At 45.0% G+C, this 13358-nt stretch overlaps 1 protein-coding gene across 5 annotated transcripts in view; it reads right to left on the bottom strand.

Annotated features, from left to right (window-relative positions):
• Nucleotides 1-13049, bottom strand: part of fibcd1b (fibrinogen C domain containing 1b) — a 90363-nt gene extending 77314 nt beyond the window's left edge. For all 5 annotated transcript variants that reach the window (XM_084035690.1, XM_084035688.1, XM_084035689.1 and 2 more), the window contains exon 1: nucleotides 12872-13049. In XM_084035690.1, coding sequence (XP_083891816.1) covers nucleotides 12872-12919 — 48 coding nt within the window. In that variant the 5' untranslated portion in view covers nucleotides 12920-13049. The remainder of the gene's footprint in view (nucleotides 1-12871) is intronic.
• Between the last annotated feature and the right edge of the window lie 309 nt (nucleotides 13050-13358).

Raw genomic sequence — 13358 nt, forward strand, 5'->3', positions numbered from 1 at the left:
TCCACACGCCGGGAAAAACCACCACCGCCACCCCAAAATATAAAGCACATCATCATCATTTTCTCCGCTCGGCTGCCGGCCGATGACAGACAGCGCGATGACCCCCCGAGGTGAAACGATGTCGGCCTATCAAAACAAAGGTCAGCAGATCCCTCCCCCCCCCACCTCTCATCCCAAACCTGTCACCCCCTCCCCCCCCCCCATCATCCTTCTCTCCTCCATCCACTCCCCCTGACCGGCCCCGGCCCCGCGGCGCTAAAGAGTCTCTCTCTTCATCTTCAACACATTTGCTATAAATCAATGCGAGCTGAGAGGCTGTAGAAATACTGTGAGTCTGATTGATTTCTTATGTTAGCACATTACAGGAGCCTGTGAGGAGGCTGCCAGATTCCAGCGGACGAGCGAGAGCGAGAGAAACAGAGAGAGCGAGAGAGAGAGAGAGCATTAGTTTAACATGCGGGGAGGATTTAAAGAAAGATGCCATATAAGCAAACAAAGCTGGAGAACAATTTTCAAGTTTTGTCAGCAGTTATTAGTGTGTCTAACAAATTCAACGTTGGAAGATAAAAAAAATGTAATAAATAAAAAACAGCCTGTCTGAGACAGCTCAGTTTTACTTCTTAACTCTTCTCTGCATGTTTCTTTAAGCTCCACTTCTCAAAATCTCTGCTCCGAACAATTGTTTTTTGTTTTTTTCAAATAAGTTCTCTCAAACCCTCTCTTTAGTCCATACCCAAACTTCATGCATTAGTCATCGCGTCTGTGAGGGGAGATTTGACTCAAGGTGGCAGACAAATGGTCCAGGCGTTGCCGTGCCGACAGCTCCACAGTAGGCAGGCTCTGATCAAATACCAGACTGACTTAGACTGGAACTACATGTACCTGATTAGCTAAAAAAAAACACACAGCCGGAAACATTTTGAGTTACTATTTTAACTGTAGATTTTACACAATATCTCACCAGCTAAAAAAAAAAAGAAATGAAAAAAGGCTCCAGAAACACAAGGAGGCACAGATGGAGGAAGAATAATGACTCTTGTTTGCAACAGCATGGATGAATATTGAATGGGAGCTCCTATTGACATGATTTAATAATCTCCCAGTGATTGAGGTGAGACTTTGCATCTGATGACATATCCATCAGTTTGCAAGCTACAATTATGTCGGCATTATAATTAAAATCTACACAAAAGCCACCTTTTCTCACCTTAAATGCATGGTAGAAAACTGGGTGATACCAAATGTTGGTGTCTAGGGGGGTGTTAACGTGTGTATGAGGTTTGTGCTTATTCGTACATGATGACAACTTCTTATATTGTAGCTAATTGTTTCACACATCGGTGTATAAACCATGATTTAAAGAAATGTGTATTTCTAGTCCTCATCTCTAATCTGACACCTGAAAAATAATGGATCTGGTCTGGCTATCCATCCACCACACTCGATGTTCTTGCCTTTATTTTATTATTTTCACCCCCTTAAGATGCAGCATGGGCTCGGAGAACCCAGAACTTAGATCAAACATTTGGGAGCACAAAGCCGGTCCCACCGTCTTTCATTATCGGCCATTTTTTTTTTCTACTTGAGCTTCCGTTTTTGGACCAGCTGTAATTAATTGGATGCCCCTGTATTGCTCGGATCTGCGGTGCTGGAGTATAGCAGCCAAGTGACTGAACGCTGCAGCGTTTTTTTGGGCAATAGGTTGGCCCGAAGCCCCTTTGGGTAAAATAACACCAACGGCCGCCAGCTACAACAACAGAACGAGGGCTTTAACAAAATGCTATAGAGTTTAATAAGCGGCCCTCCGGCTCGCTCTCAATAAAACTAAGTATTAAAAATCTGACATCTGTTGACACGATCTACTGGATGGGTCTGAGATTGAATGGTATTCCACAGGCGCTCACTAAGCCTTCAGAGGTGAGTCGAAACGGCGGTAAAAAAAACTATATTTTGGTCATTCTTGTCAACTGCTTTATCGAGTTGTGTTTATACACTTTTTAGCTACACTACCTCTCTGGGGAAGTCCATCTGTTGGCCTCCACTTTGGACTTAAATATGTCAATAACTCGCAATTTAATTTGGAAGAACTTCGCTGATCCTTTCACTTTTCAGCGAGCACAGGTCAAACTTTCAAATCGTCCAAATACTTTGTATTATGAACACCTTGAAAACTAATATTACAATGAGTTAGCATGCCAACGGACTTAGCAACATTTATATCTGCAGTACACATTAGAGCCACCTGAGGGAGCCTGTCATGATCATTTTAACCTACTTGAATCTAATATGAAAGGCTAGCAATCATTCTCTTAAACGCATAAAACAAAGTTGCTATTTGACGTTTAACTTCTTGAAATTGCTGGTTTATCTTCTGAAAATAATACAAGGTGATGCAGAAATGCCACTAAAAATAAAAAAGGGTGGCGTAAACACTGATATCCAGTGTGCATTCCTGAGATTAGAGGGTTCATCGACACTTAAAAAGGTCAAATAAAGCCAATGCATTAAGTTAAACTGTGACCTGAGTATATATTTGCCCCCATTAAGGTACCCACTGTTTGAACAGTTGACACATGGATCATTCAGCGGTTGCCCTCCCTGTAATAATGAATGAGTGTGCAGTGTGTGGGTCAGGTTCCAGTGCGTCTCCTTGCACCGGGCCGTCTGAGTGTTTGTTTCTCCCAGGAATAAGTCCTGTTCTCCGCGTTGCCAACTTCCACCGCATCAGCACAAAACCACCGGTGTGCAGTTTCTCCCCATTTCCATATCCAATCTCATTTCGACTTAGGTACTGCCGAGAGGTGCAGAATTTCTCCAGGGCAAAAACCGAATGTAGTAAATATGAGCTTGTCTGCTGCGGAGGGGGTCAGCAAGTAGCCTCCGAATGAGATGCAAGCAAAGGAAAACATGTTTTCCCCTTTCCTGCTAATGAAAAACAAAAACCAGATGGCAAAGCCACTTCCACAAGTTTGATCACTCCGATGTCGTTTTAAATGGGCCAAGAATAATATGTTTCTTCCCGATAATATAATAAATCCAACTACGCGAGCAAGAGATTGTATTCCGATATCAATACGAATGTTTTTGATTGATTTAACGTTTGAATTATTTAAAAGGGAGGGGCTTTTGGAGCCATGTGAGTGAGTCCTACAATCCCTCATTTATTCAAATGTGCCACTTTCCCACAGCACATCTGAATAATGGCACACAGTCTGCCAGATTGAATTTTTGATGATGAATAAATAATGGATGTTGGTGGATAAGCCTGTTAATATATTAGCCATGAGCTTGTCATAACTGTTTAATAGGAGAGCTGCGATAAATAAATCGACGCATCTCTTTGTGAAGCCGTCTCTTGTCTTTCTAGTTTCTGGATATTTTTTTTCAGGCATCATTAATTTTTTGTTATCAAACCTCACTCCGAACGCTTTCTTCTCATCCTCGTTTCAGCGTCCTGATCTCCTTCAGGAAGTTTACTTCTCACTCAGCTCATCACCAATGGAACATACGGTTTGTTGGTTGGAACTTTTTTTTATCTAGGTGATGCTGAAGATGACCAAAATGGTCAAAATGTTTTAAATAGATCATTTCATATTTAGATCACGGAATATATCACCATTCAAGGTTTTCAAGGCATTAAATACATAAATAAACAGTCTATATGAGATATATACACTCCTGTGTGAATGAAAAGTAGACTTACTAGTACATTTTTGTTCTCATTTCATTAAGAACTCATTAAGAGCAAAATTAATCGATATATTATCTAGAGGTGGGAGGAATAATCGATTCTATGATGGTTCTGCATCGATGCAATAAAGTCTAATATATTATTTATTTATTTTTTGGGGGGACATTTTTCCACTTTTTATGTAAGTAATGTAGCCCATTAACTGTATCATACAAATAGGAATTGGTTTGAAAGATTTGAAGGAAACATCCTCATATTTAAATACAAATTGAGATGCATCTGGAATCGTTTAATAATGGAATGGCGACCCTCTGAACTGTGAGGTGACTGACTATTCCCACTAATCTCATCTAATCAAAGGGGTCAGCAAATGTAATATGAATCAGAAGCAGCTGCGTTTTTTTGCAGGTAACAGATATTAAGGCCCATAATGATTAATTCATACACATCTCCATTATTATATCATGGGTTATTATATGTGAGATCAGCTGTAGTTTCTCGATTCGATAATGTTAAATATATAGATTACTTTTCAGTTGTGTTGCAATGTGCTCATATGCAACATTCACATCACAGGACGTGCAGCGTTGGTATATTGAGTCACGCTACAAGTATCTGCTGCTGGATGCAGAGGAGAACTTGCAGGATTCTGGTTCTCCATGTTCTGCGTGGGAGGATCCTCGGCTCCCCAGCGAGCACATCTCCCTGCAGTGGAGCGCTGGGACCAGCTGTATTAGGTGGGCGTGGAACGGCTGGGGTTGAAGGTGGCTCGGGGTTCTGACCGCGAGCTTAATAGCACGCCTCGCCTTGACCTCGCCGGCTTCCTGGGGCCGCGGACCAAGTGCTCGCTCCCTACGGGGGGGGCAGCGCTCCCTGTGCGACTGCCAACCGCCCGTCCATTATGCTTTCATATCTATGAATTTAGGAATAAACTTTTTACTGGAGCACAAAATCTAGCCTCTTCATTTAGCACTCGCAGCGCATTCAATTGATGCATTTAGCTTTAGAATTCCTGTATTTTATTGCAATGCAAAGAAATATTGCAATGTCAGTTTTGTTGCAATATAAACATCATCCAGCCCTAGTGGTCAGTATTATCCCTACAGACAACGTGACTTACTTACTTGACATACTTAAAGCACTCGTCCCTGAAGCTCTAAACATATCTCCTCTCGTCGGATAACAAGGCAGTCTTTTTCTAAATTTGTATTTATTTTTTGGGATCCAATCAATGAAGATTACTATTAACATCAACAAGTATTTGCCTCAGCCTTCATCCTTCTAGTCAATTAATGGCGGAGACAGCCGATGATGCCCGGGCCCCATAACGACGCCATTATGTGTCAACGTTAACTTAAGCAACTCATTAGCAGGTAAATATATGAAGTGGGTTTGCTGAGGGGGGAAATGACTCCATTTGGCTCAGAGGGGAACCAATAATGTGATCCCACGCAGACTAGCGAGCAGGGGAGCGTTCGAGAGCAGCGCGGCTCAATCACAGGCACATCGCCGGCTTAATAACGAGATAAAAAGGCCTTCTGTATGCTAGCAGTGAAACAGATGTCACACTACAGCATCACTATCTTAACAATCAGCTGTGGCAAGCCGCCAGGCATCCCTCTGCATTCCAGCGGTTTCCACTGATTGTGTGTTTAACCGGTTCACGTTGAGGGAAAAACTGCTTTCTCATCCTCTCATCCTCTCATCCTCTCATCCTCTCATCCTCCATGATATTCTTCTGCTCCAGATGTGACGGCCGGAGTAGATTGACTGCCTGATTAAACTTCTCCATTCATCATAAATTATTCACTGGGTTTTCAGAGTCTAATTAATTCCCTTATTATTTACAGTTACGTCCACATTCTTAGTCGGACACATAAGCCATCACGGCAAAAAACAGGGGGGGGGGAAGGAGCGCTGGCGTGCGCAAGCGTTGATTAATGACAAGCCGAGGGAACGGGAAAAAAAGAAAAAGAAAAAGGCCATTATGTTGTGGGAAGCGTGTCCTTAAAAGCCAGCCTTCTAATCTCAAATCTCTATTTGATCAAGCCTCTAGTGTCACACGTAGCGGGGCTCTTTAACTCTTCGATTGAGATCGGCGGGAGGAAATTGGACACTTCTCGTCGCAAATATCGAGATAGAGCCGCCATCCGTCAGAGGAATGGGGCGGCCGGCTTAGTTGTCCATCAAGATGACTGAACTCTGTGACGTCTCTCTCATCCCCCCCCCTCCACCTGCACGCCCCTCACTCTGGCCGTTTCCAATGCATTTTTAATGATGATTAACAGGGGAAGTGAATGATAAATTTCAGAATGGCGATATTACAGTCTTCCGCAGTAAAAATAATGGGGTGAGTGTACACATTTATCTCCAGGCTGTTTTTTTTCCCCCACTTTAATGGCACTTCTTGGCACGCACACAAACATTCACGAGTGGGGGGGGGGGGTAAATCGTGCAGATGGAAATCTAATGCCTCCGCCTGCCTCTCTCCCCTCACACTTTTAGCTCTTCTGCTGTGAAACCCTGCCCATCAGGTCAGCCTGCTGACACATCTGTCAATACAGACTCTGGGAGGGAAAGTATAACCTTGCCCTGCGGTCCCGTCCTAATGTTCCCTCCTCAGCACCGCTTTCATCTCTTAAAATAAAAACACAAAAAACAAGAAGGGAACCGACCATGCGATCCCTCACACACGAAGCATGTGAAAATCAACACAATTACCAAGAATCACCAATGAATTAGGCACAATTAGTGGGTAGTGCAGCTGTTGCGTTTGGATGCGAGCCCCTCGGTGAGGCTCCGGGGCTTCCCGTGATGAGCCGTGTAACCGCCAAGGGCCAGCTGGAAACAACACCGTCTTCCCTCCAATATATGGAGGGTGGTATATCTGATAGCAGTCATTTTGTTGGAGGTTTGTGGGATTTCTGAGCAGCTGGAATATATCTGCGTCCCCCCACCACCCCCCCCAAGCTAGCCTGCTGCCTGCTCCAACACTGATCCGGGACCTTACTGTGATTCACACTAAGCCTCCCTCGTCCTTTCATCTCGTTCTCAGGGTAACTCTTTTGTTTCTCTACTCTATTTTTATTCTTCTGCGTTTATCGACTCGTGTTTTCATTCGTCTTCCCGTCTTTGTTTTTTTGGTTCCTTTCCTCTCTCAAGGCCTGGTGGCCACCTTGCAGCGTCAGAAATGTGATATTAAAACGCCCCTGTCCCTTACATCAGCAAGAGATGTTAATAAAAAAAAAACAAGAGGAGGAAAATGAAGGGAAATGACAGAAGAGGGTGAGGGTTGGGTAAGGGAGGTGGACGGATGAAAAGCATGTGGGACAGCTGCCGTCGTTTCTAACCTTCACACTGGTACAACCTCTGGTTTCACCAGGACTACTGTACATGCACGCTGCCGCTCCTCCATCTCTCTGCAGCAGAAACCTAAACAAACGCTCCATTAAGGTGCCAAACTTCCTATGCAAAAAAATGTTTTTAAAAAAGGCACTCTTCACTTACATAACGGCTTTACAGTAATGGCTCGTTACGGCTTTGATCCACCAACACACACGCTCCTCTCACACACACGTTCGTACCTTTATTCTAACAATAGGCTACACTCCTGACAACCACTTAGGTTTTTGATAAAACTCAACTATAGTCTATAGATGTGTCCAAAGCTAAAAAAGATGATGTTGTAAACGATGAAAGAAAAGGACAAAAACAAGAGAGGCAATTAGAAAAAAGGGATTGGTGTGTGTGTGTGTGTGTGTGTGTGTGTGTGTGTGTGTGTGTGTGTGTGTGTGTGTGTGTGTGTGGAGAATGTAACCCCGCTGGTAGATGAAGAACACGCTGCAATGTTACGGCTCTGAAATTCATTATGGTGCATGCCAATAGAAAGGTGGCGTTGTTATGAAGAGCAGTAGCAGATTGAAATCAATGGCGCCGAGGGATTGTCTATTTATTTATTTTTTTCTTGATGAATTGAATATAAGTCTCCCTTTACTCCCACACCACATATTCTTGTTTAAAAAAAAAGTAACAATGGATGGACAAATATATCTGTACAGCTGTGAATAAGAAATAAAAATTAAAAAAACATACCGTCTCTCTTTAGAGATACGTTCAAGAGTGATAGATTGACTTTTTGATTGAAAAAAAAAACACCTAATGCTCTTTGTGACAGCGAGAAATACACAACATGAGACACATTACAAAGTCTGGCGGATGGAGGGCACTCTGTCAGATTTTGAATGTTTACAACTCTCACGATCCTCCCCCACGATCACCGAGCTCCTCCCCCACGACCACCGAGCTCCTCCCCCACGACCACTGAGCTCCTCCCCTACGACCACCAAGGTCCTCCCCCACGATCACCGAGCTCCTCCCCCACGACCACCGAGCTCCTCCCCCACGACCACCGAGGTCCTCCCCAACGACCACCGAGCTCCTCCCCCATGACCACCAAGCTCCTCCCCCACGACCACCGAGGTCCTCCCCCACGACCACCGAGATCTTTCTTTTTTTCCTTCTTTTCCACCGGTGTTTTCTTTTCCCTGGTTGTTTTGGACCTCCTCGTTTCAGTTTTTAACAAGGAATTGGAAGCGTGTTGCTACTTCCCTCTGCCCCCCTCCTGTGATAGTGGAACAACCCGAGGGGGGAGGGGCTCTGTGTGTGCACTAACACAGCCCTGCGTGCTGATTGGACAGGATGATCCGGGCGCTGTCGATCTTTGCAAAACAAACAGGCTCTACGTGCTTTTTTTTCTAAAACCGGATGATTTATGTTGTTCTATCGGAGCGTAGTGTCGGCTTCAGTGAATAAGATCAGAAAATGTTGCCTACTGGGACTTTAAAAACGCCCCACTTCCCCCCATGCTGAACTTGTCTTGAGTGCAGGATTTTTGAACATCTGCCCAGATGTGTGTTCTGGTAAACGATCTGACAAACGGATGAATCCATTTTTGTGTGGGGGGGGGATCCCTGTGTTTCCTCGAGGCCACCATGATCCGTGGAGGACGAGACGGAGGAAGTGGAGGTTGTTAGAGAGGGACCCCCCCCCCACAGGGGAAATCACAGGCCCACTGAACCAGGGAAGTCTCCCCGCTTTGCTCCGCTCCAGTCCACACTGCCTCCTACACCTCCAGCCAGCTCAGCAGGTTCATTAGTTTCAACAAGGATACCCACGAAACCAGCCGGCCCATCATCTCACATCCAGTACAAAGTCCTCACCTCGCTCCTATTGAACGAGTCATTTCACATTTAACTACAAAAAGATAACGCATATACAAAATGTGTTTAAATACAGCATCATTAGAAGGCCCGAATAATAAATCAAAATTGGAAAGGTTGCAATGTCTGAATTGCAACAGCCGTCGCTTTATTCAGATTTAACACGACGGTGTCTTATAGTTGAAGGCGGCAGCTGTTGATATAGTGACAACATGCAAATTTACTCCGCTTTAATTCACTAACGCTAATTATTTGAGTTGGCACAACAACAAATAAAGGAAAATAACATCGTGGCTGTTGGCTGCTGTGCGGTTAATGTTCGTGCTCGGTGGCGTCTGTAAGTCTCTACTTGCCAACGTTGGTTTTGAGGAAGCAGAAAAAACACTTTATTTAATATTATTTATTTAGTTTCACTTTGATTAAATAAAAAAACTGCAGATCTCAGACCTGTTCTCTTTAATGCTTATAGGTAGAGTGATGTAATGCAGGATTTTGCATGTATTCAGTGTGATCAGAAGCTAATCCATTCAATGGGGCTTTATTGGCATGAAAGTTTTGGTAACAATGTTGCCAAAGCATCAAACATCAAAAGCAACTAACCAGCCAACCATGAGCCAATGAGCAATGTCAAGCATACAAGGGGTGAAATATTGTACTTCATGAATTCAAGTAAGCCAAAACAAAGCAGGTTTACTTCCCTGACTGGTTCGCAAAAAAAAAAAAAAAAAATATCCTCGACATCAAACAACGGCATTATTCTGCCCTAATTATAAGATGTTTGCCTGAAAGCCCTGTTGGTTCTGCCTGACGAGCCACAGTTACCACATATGGGAGGTGTGTGTGTGTGTGTGTCATGGCTGTCATGCAGGCCTGATATAAGTCCTGATCCGGGTCCCTGCCGAGCGTGTTTGATAGATGTGGGCCTGCAGGGTGCGCTGTCAAGGCAAAACCTTCCTCCCCGTTTTTACAGCTTTGTGTCGGATGTGTTGCAGATACATAAACATCCACACGCTACAGTCAGGTGATTTGCTAACTTATTGATGTGGCTGGGTCTTTCTTTTTTTCTTTTGTGTGTGACTTTGATACGTTTGTTCATGGTTTTAAAGAGTTTGTGGCCATAAAAACCCAACATATTGTCTGTAAAATATACAACTCTTTAGAGCAGTGTGTGTGTGTGTGTTTGTGTCAATGTGTGAGCTGGCGAGGCACAGTTGTGCTTTATGGTATTCAACTTGTATACAAACAGGCCTTTCAGTGCTTTGGAAAGTTTGGAGCTCTCAGAGTGCTATTGATTGCCTACAAGCCGAGTGGGCAACTCCATTGGGCCTCATTGAAGTCTCAGCTGTACTTTGTGTGTGTGTGTGTGTGTGTGTGTGTGTGTGTGTGTGTGTGTGTGGGGGGGGGGCATCTGTGTTAAAGAAGAGATCGAAACAGTCTCAGCTCAGATCACAGATCAGATTAAAGATATAAAATTGAGACAAAAGACAATTGGATCAAATTTAGCTCATGGCCACTTTGAGAATGATGCCATGGAAACGGATCAAGAAACTGCTCTTTAAGAAATCTGTTTTTTTTTTGTTTTTTTTTAAAGATCAATATTGCCGTTTTCTCAGCCCAATATTGCATCCCTTGTTGTTGTTCCATGTGTGCAATAAAAAAAAAATTCTCTCCAAAGCAAATAAGATACGTGTGTCAAGCATATTTACGAGATATTTTATATTTTATACCGTTAAATGTAATTTTCTTTACTTTACAATGGCACTATTGGAAAGCAGCAACCTTGTCGTGTAACTCGGCTTATTTTTTATTTCCTTATACAATTAAACTCCATGAGTTTCAAGAGTCCATGAGCGTATCTGAGCACGTAGCCTCGGCCTCTGTTGCGTTATCATCTGGTGAATTAAGATTTGAAGGCCTTTTTTTAAATCTCAGTTTTACTCTAAGTGACCTCCATCTGTTGTAAAAACGATTACAGAACACCTAGAGCAACAAATCAAACATGCAGAGCTACCGGGCTAGATCCCAGGCCATGTTTGTGTCAGAGAGCACCAGACCAGGTCTGAAATGACTGTCGATAGCACCGATGGCTGGAGATGAAGGTCTGGCCGTTACCGCTCAAGATTACAGAGAGACAGTCTGACACGCCGAGACCGAACAAGTATTTATGTGTGTCTGTGTGCGATGGCAAAATAACAAGTGCGGGAGATGGAGACGGATAGATGTGGGGAGGAGAGTGACAGATAGCAGTATTAGCCATCCCCATTTCCCACAAGCCCCACATCTCATCCAACACCCCCCTCCCACCCCCCCACACGGCATCTGATCCGGGCCGACTGTTGGGGTTGTGGGACACGCTTTGCATTTTCATCCACTTGGCTTACCGTTCAGCACATTAGAGCTTCGTTTAGTCATTCAGATTCCTCCCTCCCTTCAAGAACACAGCCATTAATAAGAATCAAAATCACACCGTGGATCGTTTTCCCCTCGCGGAGATATTTTCTCCTGACAAGTTCACTGATCTGAGACGGGAGGGTATTATAGGACACACGATCATTAAATTAAAAACACCAGGGCAGGCATATTTGCTATGTGCATGACCTTTATGTGCATATTAAAAAATAAAGAGGCAAAGCAGCTCATGGGCAGCAAACTGTGGTCAAGTCATCGGTGGGCTCCACCTCAGAAGTGTAAAAGGTTACGTCAACCGACATATGAAACGTTAACCACAGCCTCGTATCGGTGGGTGGAACTAAAACCTTTAAAAAAAAAAGGAGGACGCCGTGTGAATGACTCCGACTGAGGCGTGAAATCTACTGACGCACTCGGACAGGAAGCGGCATATCGGCTGACACCTGTCAAGCTTTGGGAAATTAAGAGACGCGCGCTGCGAGTGTGCTTCCCCTTCCAGCGTGATGGCATCGGTGTGAAGTCGAGGAACAACTTGAGAGAAATGAAACGGTTGTGGTTTGAGGATATAAGAGGGTTGCTATTCCCTGCAGCTTCCCATCTTCCACAGAAAGAGGTCAATTCATGTGGACTTCACATAAACTGGGTTGCCTATTCGTAAAGAGTGCAATGTTGTTCGTGGCGGATGTGTTGACGCATAATCACTAAATCCATCCTCGTCATGAAGGTAAGAGGGTAAGAAGGTGGTGGTGGGAGGTGGGAGGTGGGAGAGGGGGGGTCCAAAAGGCGCCAAGCTTTCTCACTGTCCCGAAATCTGATTCCCTTGTTCCAGGAGAGCCCCCCCTCTCTCTCTCTACCTCTCTCACCCCCATCAATAGCCCTCCACTGACCTTGTGGAACATCGACTACTCCCCAAAGTGAGATTTTGCATGGCTGCAACACACAACTTCCACATCCACTCCAGTCTCAATTCATCCGAGGATCATGCACTACCCTACACCCCCCCACCCCCACCCCTGGACCCCCGTCCTCTGGAGGTCCTCTGGAGTGTTTATGGCACATCGGAGGACATCCATGTGGCGTGTCTCAATGCTTTTCCAGACTAACACGGGGAGGGGAAGACTAGTCAGTGAAGGTGTAGCCAAGATGCGCAAACATGCCCCCCCCCCCCACACACACACACACACACACACACACACTCCGCATCCTCCCCACCGTGATTCCACGATTATTCACTCTGTTCACCCATTTCTGTGCCAAGTAGCCTAAAAACACATTGAAGCGTTGCGAGCGGCATCCGACACGGAAGGGGGGGGGGGGGGGGGGGGGGGGGGGTGCGTGATCCGCGGGTGGGTTCAGACATGATGACAGGAGCGAGAAGTGCCAGTGCCCGGGGAGTGTGTGCGGTTCTCCCCCCGTGCAGCGCACAGATCCGCCCCGGAGCAACGTTAACCAAAACCCGGCGTGGCAACACTGCGCCAAGTAGCCCAGCTGCACCACTCTCTCACTCTCACTCACTCACAACACCACACGCGCAACTGTGTGCTGGACATACCTGGTTTTTATGCCGAGTCCCATCTTCGAGTTCAGAAGAGCTGTTCATGATTCCCCATTTGTCATGTACCAACACTAGACGGAGAATCTGCGCATCCGATCCGCCCGTCGGTTCCGGGCGACAGACAATAAAGCCGCTCTTTCCTTCCAAGTCTTTACCTGTGATTTAGCCTACTCCATCGGAAGAACGGGGGGGAAATCACGCAAAAAGGAGAGGCGCAACTACTTCAACCGCACAAATTACGCGCTAAAGAAAATCCCTCCTGAGAGTGTCCCGATTGTCTGGCGGTTATTCCAATTTAAAAAAAAAAAAAGGAAAAATGGGCTCCGAGGTTTGTAACTTGACTCACAAACACATCACAAAAAAATGAACCCCAGAATGATCCCGGAATCAAATCGCAGTCCTTTTTACTCCACAAAAGAAAAGAGGAACCGGCCAAATCTTCTTTTGGCTCAGATTGCAAAGTGCAGCCTGAGCTTCACTCCCG

Source organism: Eutrigla gurnardus, assembly GCF_963514095.1.
Source record: "Eutrigla gurnardus genome assembly, chromosome: 19".
Lineage (NCBI taxonomy): Eukaryota > Metazoa > Chordata > Actinopteri > Perciformes > Triglidae > Eutrigla > Eutrigla gurnardus.